Source organism: Chenopodium album, chromosome 12 (assembly GCF_948465745.1).
Source record: "Chenopodium album chromosome 12, dcCheAlbu1.1, whole genome shotgun sequence".
In the NCBI taxonomy this organism is placed as follows: Eukaryota; Viridiplantae; Streptophyta; class Magnoliopsida; order Caryophyllales; family Amaranthaceae; genus Chenopodium; species Chenopodium album.
In genome coordinates, this window is record NC_137845.1 from 55,514,791 (window position 1) to 55,539,559 (window position 24,769).

Below are 24,769 nucleotides of genomic sequence, written 5' to 3' on the forward strand. Positions count from 1 at the left end.
AATTAAGTAGGGAATTGCATATAATGCTTAAAAACTTTTAGAATCCTTAGTGAAAAGTTACAATTCATATATGAATATTAATTAAGTAATAAAGTGACATAATTGTGGAATAGTGGTAATGAAAAGTTGGGTATTTCAAGGGATGTAATGGTTCAAATCTAATCCAAATATTAATGTGTTGTCATGTCATCATCTATGTGGCGCTATGTCATAAATTTTATGATGACAAAGTATGACACATGTCGTTAACATGTTAATTCCTTGGGTTTTAATAATATTATAGATATATTTGTTTCCATTACGTAATGATTGAGTTTGACAACTAAAAAATGCTTATAGCAAGACTTGAACTCGAGATCAACAAGTCTTACTATCTTAGCCATTTATTTATTGTTCTTTTCAGTCCAACAAAATAATAGTTAATTTACATAAATAATTAGTGTTTTTATTATACTATTTGTTTCCATTATGTAATGCTCATAAGACGATTTAACAACTTAAGATTTGAAGTTTGAAAAACTGTATATGAAAAATAATAATTTTAATTTTCTATTAAATAGTAATATATCATAACATATCATATATTGAATATGGTTCTCAATACAAATCTTTTTTCAGCCTATGAAATTTCAAGATGATTATCAAGACACCAAGAAAAAACAATTGAAATTAATTAGCAAACTAAACAAGTACAAACTAGTTATTATTATGATTAAATTAGAGGATAGTTATTGCTCATATAATCATCAAAAGAACATGCGGGTATATAAAATTTTCAAAATCGAACCATAGTTAACCCAATGAACAAAGTGGATGAGGTACACGATTCAAAGTACTCCATAACCCATATGTTGATACGCATATAGAGATAAATTACAGAATGGAATAAGCGTGAAGAATAAACAATCAAACGACATATGAATAATTAATCTGATGAAAGAAAGCACCATTTATTCCGGTTATTTCGCTGCTCACACACACACACACACACAGAGACACAGCAAAAGCGTGGACTTTCTCTCTCTCATCTTAGATCTCCCAGGTATCATTCATTTCTCTCTCTCTCTCCCACACTCGCATTGCATTTCTTCATCTAAATCGCTGTTCCAGAGGTAGGGTTTCACATATTTGGGATTTTAATTCAGTTTTAGGTTGAATTTGGGATCATCCAAGAAAGATGGAGGACGATAAAAAGAAGAAGAAAAACAAGAAGAAGAAGAAGAATAAACAACAAGCCAAAACAACAGCAGCAGCCGACGATTCGGCGTCGTCTAATGCTGGAGAGACAAGTTCTGTTTGTGGCGAACAAGATAATTTGTCAAATGTAGTAATTGATGATGATAAACAACCTCATAATTCTAATGGCGTGAGTTTATTTGTTTTTGTTGCTGTTATATAACTGCATTTTCATCATCTTTATTACAGTGATTGTATATTAATATCGAATTTGCTTGTATGTGAATTAGACATTTTACTGTGCGAAAGTATCAAAGACTACTTGATCACATGAAGTGTTGCATCATGAATTGACTCAATTTGGTTTGGTGAGGTTCAAGTATAACAATCATCCTATGATTCTTTTGCATACCTAGGGTCCTCCAAAATCTCTCCCTCATCTATTGACAACTTTACACCTTTGGGAAAAATGACATTTTGTTGGTTCAACCTTCTTCAAAATGTCAATTTATGAACTCTCTTATTCAACATGATCTAAACTACTCTATCGGTAAAGACCTTGACCTTAGCTTCTTTCAAGTTCCATCATCTTGTACTTGGTTCACCTTGACTTTTGGTCCTTATATGAGCATTCAAGACCAAAACCCTAAGTAGCTACACTCTCCCCTATAATAACCTTACAATCCAAATTCCAAACAACTTTGCCTATACATACTCCTTGTTAAAATAATTCTTGGATAAAGTATATTTTGATTGCATTTACTCTTCTTCGAAAAGTTATCAAATGAGAACCCCTTTTCTTAAAACAAGTGCTGCCAGAATCAAATCATATCATATGACTGGGCAAAATCCAAAATGGCCTCTCCTTCATTCGTTATTCCAAACCAAATCCTCTATAGACACTATGAAAACTACTACGACTTGCCCCCACATGCCCATTAAAGTTTCCACAAATAAGTAACTTCTCTAATTGCAGTACACTTCGAGCCTGTTTGGCAATTAGCTTTTAGTTGTTAGTTGTTACCTGTTTTGATCAGCTCATAGTTGTTTGTTTTAATAAAAGCTATTTGTGTAAATCTGTTTTGGTAAATAGCTGTTAGTAATTAGCTGTTTTAGTGTATAAACAAACAAACAAACAAACAAAACTCTTTTAAAAAGCTCCTCATATGAGCTATTTGAAAAAGAGCTTCTTAGACCAAGAAGCTCTTTTAAACCGCTCGTAACCAAACACCCCATAGAGCTTTTTGAAATGGCTAAATAACTCTCTTTGCTTTAAATTGCTCCTAACCAAACACCCCTTTTGTATTACCTCATCAAAGTCTTCTTAAAATTGGCAACAAAAAAAAAGTGTTCTTGAAATACTCTTTAAGGTTTTTGCACTTGTAACTTTCCAAATTTTATCTTAGATATAGATACATGCCCAAATCTGGATCAAATCTAGGCTCATTACATTTTTACAACTTGGCATATCTTCAATTTGCATTGTTCTTGCTGCATTTGATGTCTTCTTTCCTTTCTTCTCATCTATATCTTTCTTCATTAGCCTATAAAGTTCATGCCCTTTTCTCCCAACAACTCATTCTTTTTAATGGAAGGGTCCTATGAGATGCATCCATTCTTATCAAACTAGAGTTTCAAATCTCCCCTTTACCAACAGATAATAAATTATGCTTGATGTCACTAATGTATAGCACATTAGCTAATGTTACTTTGGGACATATGTGATGGACTCAATGGGGCTGCCACCTAACTGTAATAAGAAACAGAGGACAGCAAGGCACTATTGGACAAAACTCGTTAATGTTCCACTTAGGAGGAGAGCAACATGAATTCAGCCGGCTGATCTTCAGTTGTAATAGAGACAAACTATTTTAATTGTTAGGGTAACTTTAGTAGTGAGTTTGAGTATAAATAGCATGTAGCATGGCTGTAGATGCATTATGTGTGAATCGTGAGGAACTATGTTGAGAGAATAGTAACCTAAAGTTACTACGAGAGTGATAACCTAAAGTTATCGAAGAGAGTAATAGCCTAAAGCTATAAACCTGTCATTTTGTAACCTCTTTTTCTATTATCAATCAATCATCAAGCTTTCATCTTTATTTATTTGCCTTGTCAAATCTTAAATACATAGCCAGAAAATCAGTCTATTACAACATAAAACATCTCCTATTTCAGATTTAGTTGCTGTGGTCCTAGGCTCTGGCTTTGCTGTTTGCAGCAAAAGAGAATATTATATTCTGTTGCTTGTAAAGCAAGCATTTTTTTGCAATACTGCAGGTGCATTTAGCCATTGCTCCACTGGTGCACTCTGACATCCCTTCAAGGGACTCTAGCGCCCTTCAAGATCTGCAATTTAGTCCCAGGTGTTCTTCAGCTTGCAGTAGTATTCACTCACACTTAGATTGTTTTGTTGAATCTCCCAAAGCTCCTTCTTTAGGTGCATTTGTTTTTCCATATCTCTATCATATCTTGCCATAAGTCTTTAGTTGACTGCACAGTCACCTTCCAGCAATCTCTGGTTTCATAGTTGCAAGTAGCCTTCACAAAACCATATAATCACATCTCACTCATTTTTGAATCTCATCTGCATCTTTTGTGGGTTTGGGACGTTTACCCTTCACGAAAGGCCAACTTATTTTTGGCTTCTAGAGCTATTTTTATGCTTCCCATTGGTAATGTGCTTTCATTTACAACAAATAAAGAGAGTGTTGTACGTAGGACAGAGGTTTCAGTTCTTCCTATGAGTCTATGACCATGATGTTTTGAAAATAAAGATTGAAACTTTTCTTTGCTTTGATATTGATAAAGCCTTTGAATCTTTTCTTCTTGCAAGATCTTTCACAATCCTGGTGTGATACCGTATAATTCCAGTTAATGATCTTTTCATTTTCAAAATCAAAGGCTCTACCTTTTTGATTTTCTACTGGAAGAATAATTCCAGTTTTTCATTGTTTTTATTTCTCTTGATTTTTTGGTAACTATTCTTACTAAATATACAGGTGTACCCCCCCCCCCCCTCCCCCCCCAAAAAAAAAAAAAAAAAAAAAATCTATGCAAAAGGCACTAAGCTATACGTAATGGCAAAAAAACAGAAGAAACATGACCAGTATCCTCCTAGGATCAATACAAAACGTCTATCAGATAGAATAATTACATTGAGAGAGGTGTATGGGATATCATGTGCTTAAGCATTCTTCTCAATAGAATGCATTACCATATTGAGTTAGATTCAAATTCTCTCAATAAACAAATATCAATCTTTGATAGCATCTCAGCATAATTCAAACATAAGTATATAAAACAGCACACACTGTTTCGATTGCTGCTCCCTTATGAGATAAGAAATTAGGCAAGCCTTTTTTTGGCCTGCCAAATTAATTGCTTTTCTGCAAGAATGAAGCTTATGTACGATCTCAAGCAGATTACTGATTTTGTTATTATCTGATACCAACATTATTTTAACTTGATTGTCTTGACAAAGATAGATTTTTGATTCTCTATTAGAATACTATGCTGTGAAAAACTGGACACAATGATGATGTTCGTTAGGTTTTGAATGAAACATCATCTTCATTAGTTTTGGCATGGAAGAAAATGAAAGAATATCTTTCATAATACAAACGCTCAAATTTTATCTCATCATCTAATGCCTCTTTAAATTTTCTTTGGCAGTGTGTTACAGCTGACAGTGAAAAGCAAAATTCGTTGCAAGGAGAGGTGATATATGTCAGATCAGTTGAAGTTTCTTATAAATTTTACAAGGCTTTTGCTTATGCTTCACTATGGGTTGCATCCCTGTCATGATAATTTTTTTTCCTTTTGTATTTTTTAGGCTAGATTAAGAGATATGGTCAAACAACTACTTTATGAAAAAGACTCCTACATACAAAGACAGGTATTGATTTATGACATGTAATATGGGATATATGGTTATATATCACAGTGCAAACAAAAATCTTTGTGATGAAAATACTCAATTTGCTTCAATTGTTTTCCCCTCTTTTTGCAGGCCGACCTAGAGATGAAAATTAAGCAATTACAGACTGAAAATGACTCCTGGCATGAGAAAGAGGTAATGTTGGGTGGATTGTGTTGCATTGATTTCTGGCATGCTTGCACTGTTTGGCCTGGAACATTGTTACAATTCTTTGGAGGAGGAGGGGGGGGGGGGGGGGGGTTAAGAAACCAACACTCACAGTTATACTTATTCTCTAATTCTCAGGTGAGCCTGGAGCAGAGAATCAGCCAGCTGTTACAGGAGAATGCTGCTTTGAGTTTTGAACAGGTGAGAGTTAGGAAGACTATTTGTCGTAAATTATATGTGCTTTTTCCATACTACCTCAGTTTTCCTGAATTCTACTAAGTAATTGTCGCTACAAAATTTAAGAACTTAATAGGGATTACTCATGTGGTTCCTTTCACTTTATGGAGAGTGATGAAGAGTTTGGGATTCAATTAAATAAATAGGTTCGCATAGGGTGGGGTAGGAGCTGCTAAAAAAAAAAAAATCCCCATGAAGAATACTCCCTCCGTCCCATAATACTTGGGACGTTGGGGTGGACACGTAGTTTAAGAAAATTACAAGTGGGTTCATTTAAAACATTTGTTTTTTATATAAAAGATTCTCTTTTGTATTTTTATATTGTAAAAAAACAAAAAGTGGGGGTGGTGGGGGTAGTGAGGAGAGAGAAAATGTAGGATTTGATTGGTTTTGGGGTTTGTGGTCCTAAAGAGAGTATAGGAAAATATTTTTTTATTAGTGGTCTCATTCCATATTTAGTAACGTGTCAAGTATTGTGGGACGGACGAAAATGGTAACTGTGTCAAGTATTATGGGACGGAGGGAGTATAAAGTAAAATTGAGTAGAACGCGTAAAAACGGATGAAAACAGATAGTGATTAAAACTTAGGAAACGTGGGTAGTGGTCATTTACATATGTTTCTCTTCCTCATGTTTTAATGCACATGTCATTATTGTGGTAGCCTATGACTTCAGATTGAACTGTCTATTCAATGATTAAATTAATCATCTATTGTTTCAGAGGAATTTGCTGGAAAAATATCAGCATGTTGAGAAGGAGAAACATTCTCTTGTTGAAACAGAGGTAAGATTTTCTATCTTGATGATTATTACTCCGTACTACTCATATTTTTATACTTGCCTAGCTTGATCTTTTTTCTGGTTTCCCCCCATCAAAAAACCTTCTGCACTGTTGCTTTCAGAACTTATTGTTGTCTTGTCATCATCATTGTATTTGTCAGTCAACTTCTAAGTCACCCAAAGCCTTTACTGTCATCCTATAGTTCTACTTTGTCATAGTATTTATTTACTAGCCTCAACCTCAGTTCACCTTCTGCTGCCTTCTTCGGTTAAAGATGGGAAGCTAAATACATATGTTTTTGTTATCCTTCCCTTAATGTGCAGAACTTAGACAAGGAAATGATCACGACTCTGAATTCTGAGAACGCAAAGTTGAAAATGCAGGTATGTAATGTGTTATGCCAGTTTGTGATAAATAATGTTGAAAAGCCAATCGTACTTGATTATTAGATGATTAACAAGTCAAGCATGTTACAGCATAGAAAGGAGGTTCATCTTCTTTGTTGGATAAGATTATTAAATTGGATTTAATATGTATCAGTCATGTACTTGGACCAAATTTATTTATCTATTGCATGTTGGTATATACCATCAGTTTAAGATTTTTGCCGACCCCACTTTTGGGATTAAGGCTTTGATTGATTGATTGATTGATTGATGTTGGTATATACACTTATTGAGAAAGATTAGGATTTCATGCACCATTTAGTTTTTTTACCAAAGCAATTTGCTTCCTCCGTTACTTTTCAGTTGCAACCAAAAACTTGGTGCACAAACCAAGGGATAGGAGAAAGTTAAAGGAGCATTATATACCACTCCCACCTTTCTCTACCTCCCCTCCGTGAACCCATCATTACCTTCACAATTGGAATGGGTCATTACTGTTTCTCTCTTTAATAATCCACCCTCACCAGCACTTCAATTCCCTTAAAGGGCATAATTTCTACTTCACTCTCTTTGAACTTGCTGAGTTGCTGGCAAACACAACTCCTTTGACCACCAGATCTGAAATCACCACCATCGAGTGGTTTTTATTTTTGTAAATATTGATTTTTGGTGGTGTGTTGTTGCGCTCTACTCTGTCTAATTGTGGGGTGCCAACATAATTGTTAAGTGTAGGCTTTTGGTAGTTTATTAGTGTTGTTGGGGTGGCCTTCTCGCTTTCCCTTTCTGGTTTATTGAAGTTTTGGTAGTGGTGGATTTTGGTAGTATTGGGGTAGGTGTTGGTTTTAGGTGCTTGATGTCTATGTAGTTGCCTGGGAGTGGAGGCCGGAAAGTTGAACTATAGGGGAGGAGGCGAGGCTGGAGAGTATTGGGGTAGGCACTAGGCAGTTCACTTGGAAGGGGTGGGAGGTGCTTGAGGCTTTCAGATGGTGCAGTTGCCTGGTTAGTTGGGGTTGGGGTGTACTTGATTTATTGGCTAATGGTAAGGGGAAGACTAAGGAGAGCTAGAGGAATTAGTTAGTTGAGGTAGGGGTCATTAGATGTTATAGTTGGTTAAACAGGGGCAACCTTTTTTATTTTATTTTTGGGTGCAAATTTGTGTATTTACTTAAAAAAAAAAAAAAAAAAAGAAGTAACATTGCAACTATTTTAAAATTTCCTGTAAGGATTGCGTGCTAACTAAAAAGAAACGGAGGAAGTACATATTTTTTCTGATGCTAAATTGAAAACAAAGCCTGGCAGGTTTTGGAGTTGGAAGGAGCTAGGGATAGTCTCTCACAAGACAAGCAGCAGTTGTTAGACAACATTTCTAACTTACAGACACGAGTTCACGATCTTGAAATGAGTTTGGCAACTCCAGTGCCTCCAACTGATGCTCAAAAGGTTTGCTCCTTCTACCTTCTTTTTGATGTGCGTTTACACGCGGTCATTGCATATTGGGGAAGTCATGAGATGATCTGCCAATTTGAGCAGTGATGTAAATTAAGCATTCTATCTTGTGTGGCACACAATGAAAGTATCTCTCATACAGATATTTTGAAAGAATCTTTGTTAATGTCTATGTTGGGTTTTGACTTTCTGATATAGGATGCCTCTGAGAAAGAGAGCTTGAATACTGAGATGGAAGAAATGTATGCACTGATTGGGAAATTGATGGCAGAAAATGCAGATCTTGTTGAGAAGGTAATTCATGAGTGCCACATGCAGTGTATGATGGTTTAGTTGCCTATTAAGATTATGAGCAGTCATTGTTATTTTGCAAGTACCTTTTTTTTTTTTAAAAAAAAAAAACCCTTTTTCCTTTTTTTTAGAGGGGGGGTCTTTTGTACGTATAGTTTTATAATTTGGATATCTGAAACCTCTCCCTTCCTTCTTGAACCCCAAGATTTAAACCTCATTCACTAATCCTTAGGGCAAGAGAATGAGCAATTCTGCTCATTTTTTTTTTTGACATTTTTTCCTGTGATTGTGATTTGTTTTAGGTGAATCAGATGTCCATGGAGCTTGGTCAACTAGCTGTAGTGCCTGATATTACTTCAGTGGACATACCTGATTATTCCTCTGCAAATCCTGTGTCTAGATCCACTGAGGATATTCAAGAGGATAACTCCTTGTCAACAAAGAGTCTCGAGTCTTTTGGAACAGCTCCAATCAGAGATGAGCAAAGAGTAACGGATGAAATAAACTTAGAACATGCTAATATAGTCCGGCATTCATCAGAAACCAGTCTGGCTGGAGAAATAGTGCAAATTTCATTAGATGAAAATGAAAGTCAGGATATAGAAGCACAAGCTTCTGTAGGTGTAGGAGATGAGAGTGTGCCACTTGCTGATGCTCCTCTGATCGGTGCTCCTTTTAGGCTTATTTCTTTTTTTGCGAATTATGTAAGTGGTGCCGATCTAGTCAACAAGGGTCCATCAAACTCACCGCAGTAATCTAAAATATGTTCTAACTTGTAGAAGGTCCGTTGAGATAGAAAGGAAATAGATGGTCAGACTACGTATTTGAGTTGTTTTACAGTAAACATTTTTTAACACAAGATTGGACTACAGACTTTACTGTCCTATTACTTTTTTGTTGTTGGCCATTTTTTATTTTTGGTTATAATGGCCAACCTGTATCACCTGATATAATTGAAATTTTGATTTAAATCGATTTTGGGGAAGTAGAATTAAGTTATTTTGTTCGACTTCAATATTGGAACCATGATTTGCTTGATAACGAGTCACGTAATCATGCGTGTAGATTTATGAAAAATAGCATCAAACCACCCGCCCTCCCCCTTTTTTTTGTCACTCCAATTAGTGTATGTCAAACTAATTTTGTCAGAATTTATTGATTGTAATACTAATTTGAGAACAGATACACTTATACAAGATGTCAGTAACACCAATAAAAAAGACAAATGTTTGAATCAAATTTAGCTACAACACCCCTCCTATACTGATCAACAAATAAAATCCTGAGAAAAAAGAAAAGAAAAGAATGACACAATTTGAGTTTCTAATTTATAACCCTAAAAGAATCACTGAATAGCTGGGACCTCATTAGCAGCAAGTACCAAGATTTTGAGCTATGTACAGTCCTTTGTTAGTAGCCTCCTTTTTCACTAAAAGATGAAATCAAAAGAAAAATTGAATGCTGTTTGTTGCTTTTACGGTGTAATGGTATCTGAAGCCTTAGACTTTGATCCCTCAGCCTCTGGTGATGGTCTGCTTGAAGAATCCGACTGCCTGGTCTCCTCGACCATCTTCACCACTTCTCCCATGTCAGGTCTTAAATCTGGCACCTTGGAAACACAAGCCATGGCAATTTGAAGCATTTGAACCAACTCTTCTTCAATATTCTGATTTCTCATTAGCTCTGCGTCGAAAACTTCCGCGGTCCATTCCTCCCGAACAACTGACTGCACCCACCTTGGGAGATCAACTACATCATCACGTCCAGGTGATTGCACTGGCGTCTTCCCCGTAAGCAACTCAAGAAGGAGAACACCAAAGCTATAAACATCAGATTTTTGGGAGGTTTTCCTTGTCTCTATTGTTTCGGGTGCTCTGTAGCCGGCAGTTCTCGGAGGGACAGCAGGGAAGCTCATGAGGGGAGCCAGACCAAAATCTGATATGCAACCATTAAGGTCCTCGGAAAGAAACACATTGGAGGACTTAATATTCCCGTGTGTGAACTTGCCACCACCAGCTGAATGGATGTGGGCTATTCCTTTAGCAGCTCCCAGTAAAATTTTTATCCTGGATTCCCAGTCCAGTGGTGGTTTTTCACCATCCTTGCTACCTGAAAATATCATTCATTGTTTTGTTTATTTAAGCTCTTGAGGACAGTAATTGCTAAGTTGAACAGGGTTCTACTTTTTAAATATCATTTCTCATTTTCAGAATTGACACTTAAGAAACAAAAAGGATAAAACAAAGAGAACAGAGAGCATACCATGCAAACGTGCCAACAGGCTACCAGCTGATACATAGTCGTAAACAAGAAGTTTTTCATCCTTAGAGTAGTAATAAGCCCGTAGGGGAATAACATTAGGGTGCTGACCAACCCTTCCAACTGTTTCCATCTGCTGCTCAAACTCTCTTTTGCCAACCACAACCTCCTTCAATCTCTTGACGACTACTGTCGTTCCGTCCTCCAAGATGGCCTTGTAAGTTGTACCATAGCTTCCCTTTCCCAGCACTTCAGCAGAGGCCCTTAGTAGATCTTCAAGATCAAAATTGAAGGAACAACCTTCAAAGAAAACCAATTTGTTCTTCTCAGACTCCTGGACCCCACTCCCAAAATCTTCCTTGGGCTTTTCGGTCCTTCCAGCACCAAAAGCCTTGCCTTTAAGAACACCATGTCCTTCACTATCCTTTTTCCTTAAACAGCAAAAGAAAGCCATTAGCAGAAGAAGAAAAAGTGCCACACCTCCTCCTACTGCAATGGCAATGATAGCCACTTTGCTTAGTCCCTTTTTCGAGTGTTTTTTTTCATGAGCAGCAGGTGTAGGACCCATGTTATCTGAAGGAGACACAGCGGGAGCAGAAGCAGGAGAAACTCCAGAGCACTGTTTAAGTGGAGGTCCACACAAGCCTGTGTTTCCCTGAAATGACGAATTGGGAAAGCCACTAAGAGCCAATGGGATTGAGCCATTAAGGTGATTGTTGCTCAAATTCAGATATTTAAGACTTTGATTATTTAATTTGGGGATGGATCCAGTAAGAGCATTATCTTGAAGGAACAATTTATTTAAATTAGTCAGATTTTGAACAGATGATGGAATTTCGCCCTCCAGGGAGTTAGAAGCGAGATCTAATGTGTTGAGTTGCGGGGATAATGAAGATGGTATTTTTCCAGATAAGTTATTTTGCTGTAGGTATACATACTGGAGAGAAGGAAGGGACAGCAGATCAGATGGAAGACTCCCCGAGAGGAGGTTTGACCGGAGGCTGAGGGTCGTAAGGTGATCCAACTTCCCAAGGGTGTTATTAGGGATAAGACCCTTAAGTCCAACCCCAGGTAGCCTGACAGCAACTACACTATTGTTATCCGAGCTGCAGGTAATGCCCACCCAAGCAGTGCATACTGGGGCAGAAGAAGTCCAGTTCACTTTCCGGCCATGAGGGATTGAAGCAGCAAACTGAAGCAAAGCTTGCTTATCATTTTCCAGATCAGCATGATTTGGAGGTGGAAAAATGAGCAAGAAAAGCGACACCAATGTCAAAAGAAAGAAGAGCCTCATAGATATCCTGCTGGTGTAGGTTCAATAGGATAATGGTTGGTCTGTTGCAGCGATTCTCTGGTAATGCCTGGCATAAGAAAGAATAGGCTATCAGCAGTCTGATCATATTTCCTATGAATACAAACTAAAGCAAGCACTGCATGCATGTGAAGCAGAGAGTTTACAAAAACTAAGAAAATTCACTCAAATAGCAAGTATGCATAAAAAAAATATAAAATAAAAAAAAAAAAAAAAAAAAAAAAGACTGAACATGCACTCAAAGCAAAATGCTGTAAAAGACTAGTTATCTCTTTTAGATAAACAATAATCTAGACAAATAACGATGTAGTAAAGTTAGAACAAAGATGCTTGCAACAACACGAGTGATATACAAAATGCAGAAACCGTATATTGAGAGGTTAGACATGAATTACCGGATAAAAGGGAATACAATTATATGGGACAACAAGCAGGATATAAAAGCATCAAGCGGAATCTCATAATCTCTATTGCAATTAAAGAGAAGGTACAGATACTTCACCTAAGTACCAACGAACAACTCAAGGATTAAATGTACACCAGAATGGGAGCCACATGTTAGCAAAGAAGCTGCCTTTGATTGAAGACTAATTTGTGGACCAACAGAATGAATGCTAGATTAATACCAGACCCCAGTGTGTTTCTAAGGAATTCATCCGCCGGGTCCAGTCATTAACACCAGTCCACCCACCCTCGGAATTAAACAACTTTAAGCATCAAATTAAAATGAGTGGAGAAGAAAGAATAGGATTATGTAACGGAAAATTTTTGTACCAAAGCATAAATGCCACTATTTATGAAAACAAAGAAATGTCCAGTTCAATTCTCGTCTGACAGTCATTATACAATCTTTAGGATTAGTATAAAAAGGTAGTACTCCATAATACATTTATCAAAAAGTAAGCATACAGCTAAAGCGCTAAAGAAAGCAATAAAGCATGGGAGTTCTTTTTGGATAAAGAAGGGAGCACTAATAAGTATGCAAGGGTTAGTTGAAAATAAAGATGAGTCTTTTTCTGTTTACAACACTAATTATCACTCATGATCAATGTTCTCCTACTGCCTTTCCATGCTTTCACCTTCTAAATTTAAGAGTGGATTGCATGAAGCATTAGTCAAATCCCACAAGTAAAAGATTCTCTTTTTTCTTTTCCCTTAAAAAACAGCAATTAGTATACTTCTACTAAATTGGGAAGGATGATATACTGGATTTCACTTCTCACTAATGGTATCCAAAGTATACCAAATTGAAGGTCCCCTTTCAAATTACCGAATCTAATCAACTCGAACCCGTTGTCCCTCTCATTCCCCTCCTAGAGATATTAAGAGTAAATTTGCATGAATGATTATTCCAATTTCTAGTCTCACATTTTTGCCTTAGGAGCAAAAGACTAACTAGCAACAATTCATAGAGTAATTAAACTGTATTTATATAACTTATGATGAATTGAAGGATCTAGTTGAATTGTAATAATTAATAAAATGAAGAACAAATCAGGGTATAATGAAGATTTTAGTAAACATGAACCTGAAAATGGGAAAGCTGAAAATTTTGATAAATTCATAGAAGGAAGAAGAATTTACTATTTTTAGCAATCAAATTAATAGTTGAACTAAAATTAAAGGAAATAAATTTCAAGAAAGGAAATGTAACAAAAATCAAACAAAATATAACAGTATATCAATTCAAAGAGATATTGAAAGAGGAAATTACCTTAGAAAGATAAATGGGTCAAATTAGAGCACCCATCAACAAAATTATCTGCACAACAAGAAATAGAGGTACAGATCCATGAAATTGATGAATCAAATATAGAAACAGAAATATTCCCAAATGAATAGAATTTGACACATTTTATTTGATGCAGAAATGAAGCTAACAAGTTGAATAAAATGTGAGAGAGAGAAAAAAGAAAAGGTACCTGGAAAGAAGCAGCATTTGCAGCAACAACAACATAGTTGAGTTTAAGAAAGAGAAAGAAAAAGAGAGAAAAAAAGGTGAAAAAATGGGGTTTAAAAAGAAAGCAATTATCAACGGCAAAACTTGAAGAATACACTGAATCTGAGTTGGTATTAGTTTAGAGAGAAAACAGGTTTAATTTGTGTCCTAACTTCTCAAACCCAAAAATCTTCCGTAAAGTAAACGGCATAAAAGTAACCTCCCCTGAAAATAGGGGGTTTTGGGTTTTAGACACACAGATCTCGATGAGTTTCTTCTCTGTTTCAGAGTTTTTGTTGTTCGGAATTTCCAAGTAAGGAAGAAGGCAGGTGCAGAACCCAGGAACTTGGTCTGCACAGCTGTAATTTTTGAGAAGAAAGACCTTTTCTTTCTTTTTGTTAACAACATTAACATAACATTTTTACGTTTCTGTTTTTCTTACCAACACAATACCAGCTCATTCCTTACCCCCATTATCTTAACATTTTTAAACGGACTGCTACTGCCTCCATTTCAGCATTTTTATTAATCGTACGCGTATCAATGCAAAATTTTGACCATTTTCATTTATAATTGATAGAGTATAAAACATATTTCTGGGCCTAAATCATCAACCACACGAGAACCCGTTGGGCTTGAAGTGTGGATGCAGCATGCGCCCTCCTCATACCCTACGCGAAATATTCCACTTGAAAGTGGGGGGTGGATGAGATTTGAAACCGTGACCTTTGTGTCACGCTGACTTCGATACCATATTAACGGACCAACTCAACCAAAAGCTTAATTTATACATTAGCAAGAACTCTAAAGTTGGTATAATGAATGAAGAGTTAAGACTAACCAAAAATAATTTGCACGACAACAATTGTATTTAATATACGGAGTGTTTGTAATAATGTAGTCAAGTAAATAACGTTTATATAAATAGTGCAAAAGTTAAAATGTTGTACTCCATATAATTAATTAAGGCACCGTTCACTTCACCTTATTTTTGCTGAACTGAAATTATTTTTACTGAACTGAAATTATTTTTGTTTTTTCTTTCTGTTATATTTATTTTTAAAGTTACTGAATTTTACTGAACTGAACTAATTGTTACTGAATTGAAATTATTTTTACTAAATTGAACTTATTTTTACTGAACTGAAAGTATTTTTACTTAATATTATATTTTTAAGGTGAAGTGAACAGCGCCTAATTTGAAGCTAAAGTAGTTGTACTCATAGACATAGTGATCATACATTTGTCGGACTTCATCCAAAACTTTCACAAAATAATCAAATCAAGCAAAATATTGTTGTAAAATGTGACAAGAAAAATGAAACAGATAAACATGATGTTAATTAGCTAGTATTGTCTTGCAATTAAATAAAATTAGTGGGGACTAGCACCCTTAAACTAAATGAGGTCAGCCATCCTAAGATCCTAATTCTAAACCTAAAATAAATGAAGAAAGGGGGGGAGCAGAGCAGTAGTTGAGAAAGTTGGAAAGAAGGGTGTGGGTGGGGCCCACGAAGGTAATTAGTGAGAGACTGACAGATTAGCAGAGAAAGAGGTGCAAATGCTTGTAACTTGTAGTTGTCTCTCCCTCCTTGGATGGATTCTTCGGTGTTCTTCCACCTTATTTATTTTCTCTGTCTTTCTTTTTTTATTAGGAGCATAGCATCTCCTTGATATTAATCTCTAATTCAGTTTTTTCTTTTGCTAGTCAAACAATTTCCAATTTTATAGCAAAAAACATTTTTTGTTCCAAAATGTCAAATTAAAATTAATATGATAATTGTACACAACCATCTAGTAGAATAGTATAGCAAGTAGTATTTGGTCAATTGGTCTAGTCATCTAATTGTAGAGATTATTTTATCACAACATAAGGATGTGAGTGGAGATTTCCTTACCCTTTTCCTTTCATTTCAAAAGGGTCTTATGAATCTTATCTGTATAATTGGACATAATAATTAACTTGTAAGAGGTCCTTAGTCCTATATAAAACCTTTTTCTTACCCGCCAAAAAAAAAAAAACAAACTAATAGAGATGTACTATGTGGATCTTAAGGGGGGGGGGGGGGGTGGTAAAATATACTCTTATGTTAAATATATATTTGCATGAGTACGAGTTGAAGAGTAAGCATAGCAAAAAGTAGCTACTCGTAGATTAATAGGGAGTAAATGAATATTCATTTAAGTAAGTAGAGTTAACCTTGGATGCTTTGCATCATCATTAACTATAATTAATTAAGTCGAAACAAAAAGTCTACCGATTTTCTCATATTCGAATTAGACTTTTTTTGAATTAAGTCTTTACCTACTTATGTACCAACTCCACCTCTTTTTGCCTCATAAATTGTACTCCTAAGTATTGTTTAATTAAGTCTTCCCAATTAATTACTACGAGTACTCAACAAAAACAGTCAAGTATTCAATTCCGAGTCAAAATGAAAAGCAGACTTCACTACTGTCTACAGTGAATATATGCTCTCGTTGACTCTCATTAGTAGCTCTCCAGGACTCCAGACCATTTTAATCATAAAGTTCCTTTGTTTATTTTTTTATGAGATGTAGTTAGATCTATATTATTGGGCCCATTTCTAATGACATTGAGATGGTACTATGCATGCAATACACATCTTCATTTATACTACAACGTCTACAACTACAAGTATGGCATTTCTTTAATACAAATACATTATTATAGTGTATCCAAGCTATTTGTTTTTCAATTGCTAATTTGGATAAGCAAAAATTAAATCTCAAAATACTTCATATTATAGTACTAAGTGCACCTGTCTTTAAGTATTTTTGAGTATAAGAGGTGTGGACAATGTCACTTTGTAGGTTGTTTGGTGTTTTTCATGTGATTTTAGATCATTTGGACGCTTATAAAAAGATAAGAAAATCTTGGTTCATTATTAGTTCTTAAATGGCTTTCGAAATGGCATGTTATAGGCGCAAAACATAGTAATACTACTATAGATGCAAAATACTTTAGTAATTTCCATAGAAAATGCTCAAAGATATGCATTAAACATGTATCGAATAAACAAGCAATTTAAACAAACATGGTTTGAGAAAAGAAACAGATGAATCATGATAACCCTAATAAATATGATGTCAAAGTCAATATGCAGTTGAGCTCACGATAGGCGAAGTGTAGTGTCAGTGAGCAGTGAATAATGGTTTAGTTTAGTGCCTGGTTAGACTTTATTTAATAGGCGTAGGTATTGTGGGCCAACCCAATGAATTTGGAAGCATTAAAGCCTTTTTGGGTCACAGGCCCAGTTTATAACAACAGACAGTATGGCTTTTTTCATCAGGGCCCCAAAAGTAGTTTGTATACTTTATATTACGTACGATATTGGTAACACGGCCTCTCATTTTTAAGGTACAGTATACAGCATACTCACTACTCACTACTCACTACTCAATACTCACTACTCTTAGTCACTGTCACTGGTCACACTATTTACTTTGCAAATGGTTTTATACCTTCTCTTATACGAGTAACAACGGTCCAAAGACTAACATGATGTATTAATGTAAACGTCGTTAACATGTAACTCTAGTATACAACTAATATACAAATTCAGGGCCTTCTAAGAAAACAGTGAAACTTGGAACAAATTACGTGAAACCATTTAAACTCGATACTATCTTTGTGTGATAGACCGAAGATGTATCGCTAAGCATGAAAAGTATGCTAGGCTAAAAGTAGAGATACAGCATAAAAAACACAAAGAAGTTAGATGAAGAGGTGTGGAGTGTACGTGGATCCTCAAAATCAGGAAACCAAATGATGTTAAGGGTGAGCCCTTGTGTTTATTTTAACTAGTGAGATCACATGGACATGTGCTTGTGCGTGGGCTCTAAACCTGATGCACGCATCATGTGCTGCAACTGCGACTGACAGCAAAGTTCAAAGGCCAGCCACATGCCTATCACAATTGACCTGACTATTCTCAGATCTAGCTTGGAAGTTTCCCCACAGATATCTTTTGCAGCAAAAAATAATTGAGTAAATCCAAAATTCCCAGATCTAACATTCTTATCAGAAGAATTCTTACTCTGCTCCACTGAGGCTGGCTATCAGAATTCTCTCTTTCAGAGCCACTATCCAAAAGAGCTTTGTCAAAATGTACTTGTTCTAAGTCATAACAGAAGCTCATGTCACTCGAATAGTTTATCGAGTGAAAAGGAAGCCAGACAGTCTATCTAATCATCTAGAATACTATTTGCCTAAGCAGATACTGGTCTGAGACTCTGAGATCTCTCTTCAGACTATAGCATAACAAAAGGACTCTCCAAAGTCTAAGCCTCACAGGCATATAAGAGTACTTCCCAAAAGCTCTGTCTTCTGTCTGTGTGTGTGCAAAATCTATATACCTGTATATGAAAAGTACCAAGTGCTAGTACTGCTAGATTTGATAATGATTAAAATGATAACACATAATCATCAATATATATCATTGCGAAATGAATCAAATGTACAGAACTATATGACTATTGCCTGGAGTATCCAGGGCATTAAGTTATAATGTACTTATCAATTACATCAGGACTCGGGAACATGGGAAACCTAGACATTTCTTTGCAAAACAATCAATCAATAAACATTCAGCTCTTCTCCAAGCAAAAATGAGACATTCGATCACGCAGAGATAATCAGATAACTTTTGATATAATCAATTTGAAAGATCGGATATATGTAAAATACCGAAACGAGGAACCAATCATGAGAGGCCAAATGGTTCTGGCAGAGGCTCAAACCCATTTTCAAAAATGGAACACTGATCAGACATATCATCCACGCTATGCAGCCAAGTAGTGTTCTTCAGATCCTCTTTTAGTAGGATTGCATCATATCGGGTGCTCTCGTACATGTCTGCTCCAGTCAATCTCCCAAACAACCTGCCATTTTCTTCTTTCTTCCCGTTCTCAAGCAACCCATTAGCATGTGTACCATTCTCTAGAATAGATCCATTACTGCTAAGTGATGGACTTCCATTACTGTTGACAGATGTTGGACTGCCAGACCCGTGACCGGTTTGGATTTTGGATGGAGCAGACCGGATGCTTTGAGGGAACAAGGAGGTACTTGGAAGTGGGCGCATGCTCCCTGAACCATTTCTAATATCCTACATAAGCAGTACAAAGCAAAGCAAGGAGTTTTTCAAAACCAATTGTACACAGATATTCCATTTTCCGAGTGGGAATTCCAGCTAGTACCACAAAGCATGTCAAAGAATGAAAGACAGAAAGCACACATACAAGGGGACTAATTCTTTCCAACAATAAAGATGAAATCAATTGTCATTTGTTGCAGACAGTCCACCATATTAAAGAGAACGAAGTGAGAGCATAATATACGATTGAGACATAAATTCAAGCGAGATATAAACATATCAGAGGTAATATGAAGACTGTAAGGCACAAGTTACTGATTACAAGTACAGAAACAAGTAACACAGCAGAATAATAAGCGTACCATATGTCTGATAGCCATGTCAATTGACTTCTTTGATATGGTCCTTCCCATACCACCATTCTCCATGGTTGTGGATGCCTTGACAGGTTTCCTCATTGAATCAGAAACATAAGCTGATTTACGGGATTCAGATACATCAGTATTGTGGCCATTAGAGTGAAGATGGCCCCTTCCAGGTGGTTCTACAGACCTACCCCTACTAACCGGAGAAGATGGTCTCCTTGGCCTATTAACAGAGCTTGGAGTCTCCGTATTTACCTTTGATGTCAAACCTGCACCTGGTCTTGACCTCCCAGCAGAAATAGGTCTATCTGTCAATGATGTTCTTAGATTAGGAGGTGTATCAAGTGGGAAATCAGGGGGAATAACTGGCTGCTGTGATCGAACCCTAGGACTAGGGGAGCTAGGACGGGATGTTGATGTCTGGTTGCGTCCATTAGACATTATACGCCCTGTTGAAACAGAGAGGCTGGGAGCTGCTAAGGAGTTGGATGATGGACTTCGACGAGTTGGAGTTGATGGGCGAGAGTTTGATCGAGTGACAGGAATACTGGAAGTAGCAGGGACCTGCGATCTAGAACTAGGAGTAGAGGGCCTTGAGTTTTGTGATTGGCGTGTTCTGTCGCCAGAAGAGATATTGGACGATGAACGGGGTCTTGAAGGAGTAGAAGATCGTGAGGGTGTCGTTCGCGTGGAAGGAGTGGTAGGTCTTGCAGTAGATGATGTACGGTTGATGGGGGAGGATGGTCTTATGTAAGATGAAACAGAGGCTGAACTTGTATTCAGAATCGAGGAGGATCTATTTGAAGAATAAGTGTTGTTAAGAGTAGAAGATATAGAAGAGCGTGTCACTGAGCTGCTTCTTGCTGGTCTGGAGGAATGGCTGCTATCCAATTGCGCAGTAGAAAGCTGATACAGTCATATGAACAAAGTTAGACAGTTTATCCAAATACAAATCTGTGAGCATTATAATCGACTTAATACCATAAAATCATACTGGTCTACAAGGATTCTGCACAAGAATCTACTTAAAGCCATATAATTAACTTCCACAAGCAAGAATAATATATTGCCTCTTCCAGATAGATGTATCGAGCTTCTGCTACTTATACATAAGCCTATACTGCAACACTCTTCAACCATCGTCAATGTGAAGGAAATTATAGCTCATTTCGCAGTCATTTGCAAATTGAAACTGCCATTGGTAGGCAATACATGATTTCAAGGTGTGATTCTAACATCTAGAGTTGTTGAAGTTTTCAGTGGGCAAGCATGAGGTACATCAGGTTAGATGATTTATTACCATTACGTACACAAGTGAGACCCAAAATGCAACTGAATTAGGTTTGTAATAAAATGTAACAAAAAGCCACAAACATGTTGATTAACTAAAAGTTTTACTTGAATGTTGTCTTTCTAGTATAGTATTTCATTTTGGGTGAAATGAAATGGAAAGTTGGCCTATTAATTAGGGACACAATATTATCATTACCATAGAATTTAACCACAAAAGAACAAAGTAATAAGTTCCACCTAGAATTCATTTTAGTGATACAACACAACTGAAAACAGTGACATGCGATGGGAAGACAAAACCGACATACCCTGGACGGTTTAGTCGTGGAAGTGGATCTAGTAGCAGATCTGTTTCTTGGAGTTGGTTGAAAATCAGTCCTCTCTGATGATGCACAAAGTGGAGTTTCTGGAGGCGTCAAAAGCCTACACGAATCGCGATATAGTGCCAGTAAATCAAGCATTCATTCATAGAAGCAACTATACCCAAATCACAAAAATCAAAACATCCATCCTACCAATGCTTATGTGATCTAAAGCTAATCAGCTACAAAGGATTTTAAATCAGACTAATGTGTATGAGATAATTAATTAATTGGAAAACTAAAAAGTACCAATGAATAAAGAGATGAAATTGAGTGAGTGAGTGAGTGAAGATGTAAACCAATCATAATCATGCTTCCCGCCATCAGCAGAAGCCAGAAGATCATCCAATCCACTCCTTGCTGCCATTGTCACTGATCCAACCGTTGTTATCCTCCCCAATCTCATTGACACTGCAACCAACCAACCATATTCAATCAATCAATCAATCAATCTAATTCCTCCACTTTTTTTTTTTTTTTTTTTTTTTTATAAATAAATAAATAAATAATAAGTAACTACTAAGACGTCACTGTTGAGAATTAGGATACGGAAACAGGGACCATCACTAGTTTTGGAGAGATATGATGGATCCGTTTCAGATTAACCGACAAATTACGACAACTACAAAGCCTCTGTCTCAAAATGATTCGTGACCGCGAATATGAATACCGTATTAAATGATAAAAATAAAAAAAAAATAAAAACCTTGGGATTCGTCGGAGGGAGTACTAAGGGAGACACTGCGGCGAGAGCGAGAGAAGAGATCGAGAGTTTCATCGGCATTTCTGGAGACGCCGGTGAAGCTGTTGCCTCTACGATGGTGGTTTTGCGGCTGTTGCTGCGACGGAGCAGCCGGGTAAATTCTGGCGGCACCGACGACGGTGGAGGAGGAATTGTAATCTCTGAAGCTGCGATTCATGGTTGGTTGGGTTGAATGAATAATAAAACAAGTTGGTTGTGTAAATGGATATGGGTAGATGAGGAAAGGAGGAAAACAGTTGCTACTTTGAATTTACGTCATATGATATGATGGAGAGAGAGAAAAATAATATAGAGTGAGAAAAATGAAAATGGATCTGAATTCTGAGAGAGGAGAAACAAATTCCTGGCGCAGAGATTTTTTTATTTTTTAAATTAACAAATAAACGGAAAAAGGTCCAATTAAAAAAGGGGTTTTCGAGGGAGTTTAGTTCTAACTTCTAAGCTTCTAAAGTTCTAGCTTCTAATCTATTGTTAAGGACCCCGCCCAGGAGGACCGACCTGACGGTGCTCATCTTTTTTGTAACTTGACCCTCTATCAAACCGCTTCGGTTTCGGAATAGTTGCATCATTTCTTTTTAGCACCAACAAATTAGGAGGGAAAAAAAAAGAAGGACGTGCAAAACTGTACAGCTATTATATGTAACAAACAAAACATATGGGATAAATTAAGAGGTTTAACTCATTGGTTTTTTTTTTTTTTTTTTTTTTTTTTTTTTTCCAAATATTAAGTGTTTAAATTAATATGGGATGGGTGAAAAAAAAAAGGCATTAGACCTATTTTGAGACAGAAAAATTTTAGATTAGATGGTCTTACCATTATATAAGATCATCTATTCATCTTGTAGGTGGTTTAAACCAAAAGAAGAGATAACTTAGGATATGATCACTTGCCTGCATGATTCACAATAAAAATAATCTTATAATTGAAAGACTGTTTTACATTAATGTTTGTTCATCAAATGGCTTTTAGAAATACTGATATATTATTTGGATGAAACATACAATATGACATATGACAAAATGACAAATTATGAAATTAAAGTAGTGCAGTATGATAATCTAATATACACAGTGAACTGTATTTTGATTCGCTGATAGATAAACTAATTATTTGTTCTTTGATTGTGTAATGGTTGATATTATTTACTTTAGTGTCAATTGTCTCTTAAATATTTGATACATGGTAGATGTACTTTATGGAAATTTATAAAAATGAAGTCAAAGCTATCATGCATGTTCTCATAGCCATATAAATTACTTGTATTATACTTGCTATGGTCTTTAGTCACGTGGGATCTTATTCAATAAACCCAAACATAAAATCTATTTGTTATAATTTCTATTTATTAAGAATTAAATATATTGGTGGTAGGATTTATGCATTGACCAGCATGATTAATCAAATAGGTCAAGTAAAACAAAAAGGAAATTAAAGAACATATTATTATAGCCAAATTGTAAAAATAATCTTTAATTACAAATCTCATGTATATTCAACCACATACAGGAGAAATACTCTACATCCTTCCTAAAAATAAAATATATTCCTACGAGTATTATTTAAAGTAATTCTCAAAGAAATTAAAGATAATATGTCTCTTTCATGCAAATTAAAGGCAATAATTATTGAAAATTGTTACGATTTCTTTTCATTGCCATTATTAGGAGAAACTATACACCCAACCTAATAATTTTAACAAGGAGGTGAAGTGATTACTCATTGTCAAAGTATCACGTTCAATCACTTTACCATGTGTTAGTTGCACATAGCTAGCTAGGTCATAACACCTCCATATTACTCTATATATACCTTTTTTTCTACTTATAGTAATTACAAATTATTACTCCGATAACGAATTGAATACTTATAAAGGTAATTGAAGAAAATGACACACTTGTACGTGGTCTATTTATGAATGATACGTGGTCTATTTATGAATGATACAATCATACAACCAAGTAACTCCTAAAGTCCTAGGCTCCTAGTACTATTTCGTTTCAAAGTAAAATTCATGTTCCATCTCAACTTATCTTTGTGGTATGTGTTTATTAGGTAGAAGTTTATTTATGCACGTTTGTCTCTCTTATTTCCTACATTCTTATTATAGAAAAGAGAAAACAATATTTCCTTCGTTCTTTTTAGTTGCATCACTTTGTGATTGTGGACTCTTAGGCAATAATTTTTGGAGTAGAGAGAGATAGAAAGAAAAAATAAAGAGAATTCATGTGATAGGAGAGAGATAAAGATAATTTATTAACTAAACGGGAAAGTGATGCTTTTAAATTGAAATTTTCATATTTAAAAAGTGATGCATCTAATAAAAAAAATGGAGGAAATTAAAGATAAGGTAAACAACGTACAACATGCATTTGATCATGAATTTTATGAAAGATTAATTAAGTAGTTTAGTGGATAGGTTAGTCTATTATAATTTAATAATGCCCGCAGAAACATTGTGTTACGATGATGGACATAAAAAAATAAAAATAAAAATAAATGAGATCAACACATAAGAACACAGATTCACACTAATAATGAGTTAGCTAAGCTAGAGGAGAGTTCTATCAATTTTAAGGATAAAACTGATTAGCTTAGTACTAGTGACTAGCTTAAATCCTAAAGGCAAGAGTGTTTATAAGTAGGGTGCGTCGCTCCTAAAATCCTTAATTAGTCAACAAGACCCTATTAACAATTATTAAGAGAAAGTTAACAGATTCAACACTTTTTTTTTTTACAGGTAGGTTGTAATTTTGTACTCCCATATAAGATATGCTTTGTGATAATTAAAATCTAAAAAGGGGTGGGTGTGTAGTTAAAGAAAATAAAGAATATGATGCAATAATGAGAGTAGCCGTAGAGAAAACGGTAGAAGTTGGAAAATGGAGTTGATAAATTAAAGGAAATGGGGCACGTGATTTTAGGAATGAATCCCCTGGAGTACGTTATATCAT

At 35.7% G+C, this 24,769-nt stretch overlaps 3 protein-coding genes across 7 annotated transcripts; 1 reads left to right on the top strand and 2 right to left on the bottom strand.

Annotated features, from left to right (window-relative positions):
• Positions 1-844: 844 nt before the first annotated feature.
• Positions 845-9,403, top strand: LOC145572694 (uncharacterized). 3 transcript variants are annotated; one of them, XM_081631666.1, is made up of 11 exons: positions 845-1,042; positions 1,152-1,366; positions 4,852-4,905; positions 5,012-5,074; positions 5,189-5,251; positions 5,402-5,464; positions 6,222-6,284; positions 6,605-6,664; positions 7,967-8,107; positions 8,312-8,407; positions 8,707-9,403. In XM_081631666.1, the coding sequence occupies exons 2-11, from the start codon at positions 1,178-1,180 to the stop codon at positions 9,157-9,159; spliced, it is 1,245 nt and encodes a 414-aa protein (XP_081487792.1). In that variant the 5' UTR covers positions 845-1,042; positions 1,152-1,177; the 3' UTR covers positions 9,160-9,403. The 3 variants fall into 3 exon arrangements, with proteins under 3 accessions (XP_081487792.1, XP_081487791.1, XP_081487793.1); XM_081631665.1 differs by having other exon boundaries at positions 846-1,042; positions 1,146-1,366; XM_081631667.1 differs by having other exon boundaries at positions 849-1,042; positions 1,146-1,366; positions 4,852-4,896.
• A 172-nt stretch (positions 9,404-9,575) lies between these two features.
• Positions 9,576-14,363, bottom strand: LOC145570671 (putative inactive receptor kinase At5g58300). 3 transcript variants are annotated; one of them, XM_081629814.1, is made up of 4 exons: positions 13,898-14,363; positions 13,690-13,737; positions 10,667-12,024; positions 9,576-10,513 (listed from the first exon to the last, which is right to left on the bottom strand). In XM_081629814.1, the coding sequence occupies exons 3-4, from the start codon at positions 11,955-11,957 to the stop codon at positions 9,879-9,881; spliced, it is 1,926 nt and encodes a 641-aa protein (XP_081485940.1). In that variant the 5' UTR covers positions 11,958-12,024; positions 13,690-13,737; positions 13,898-14,363; the 3' UTR covers positions 9,576-9,878. The 3 variants fall into 3 exon arrangements, with proteins under 3 accessions (XP_081485940.1, XP_081485942.1, XP_081485941.1); XM_081629816.1 differs by lacking the exons at positions 13,690-13,737; positions 13,898-14,363 and adding an exon at positions 12,478-12,676; XM_081629815.1 differs by lacking the exons at positions 13,690-13,737; positions 13,898-14,363 and adding an exon at positions 12,371-12,462.
• A 3,988-nt stretch (positions 14,364-18,351) lies between these two features.
• LOC145572695 (uncharacterized) lies at positions 18,352-22,386 on the bottom strand. The gene is made up of 5 exons (XM_081631668.1): positions 21,761-22,386; positions 21,354-21,465; positions 21,001-21,115; positions 19,397-20,305; positions 18,352-19,046 (listed from the first exon to the last, which is right to left on the bottom strand). Exons 1-5 carry the CDS (start codon positions 21,972-21,974, stop codon positions 18,642-18,644), a joined length of 1,755 nt encoding a protein of 584 aa, XP_081487794.1. The 5' UTR covers positions 21,975-22,386; the 3' UTR covers positions 18,352-18,641.
• Between the last annotated feature and the right edge of the window lie 2,383 nt (positions 22,387-24,769).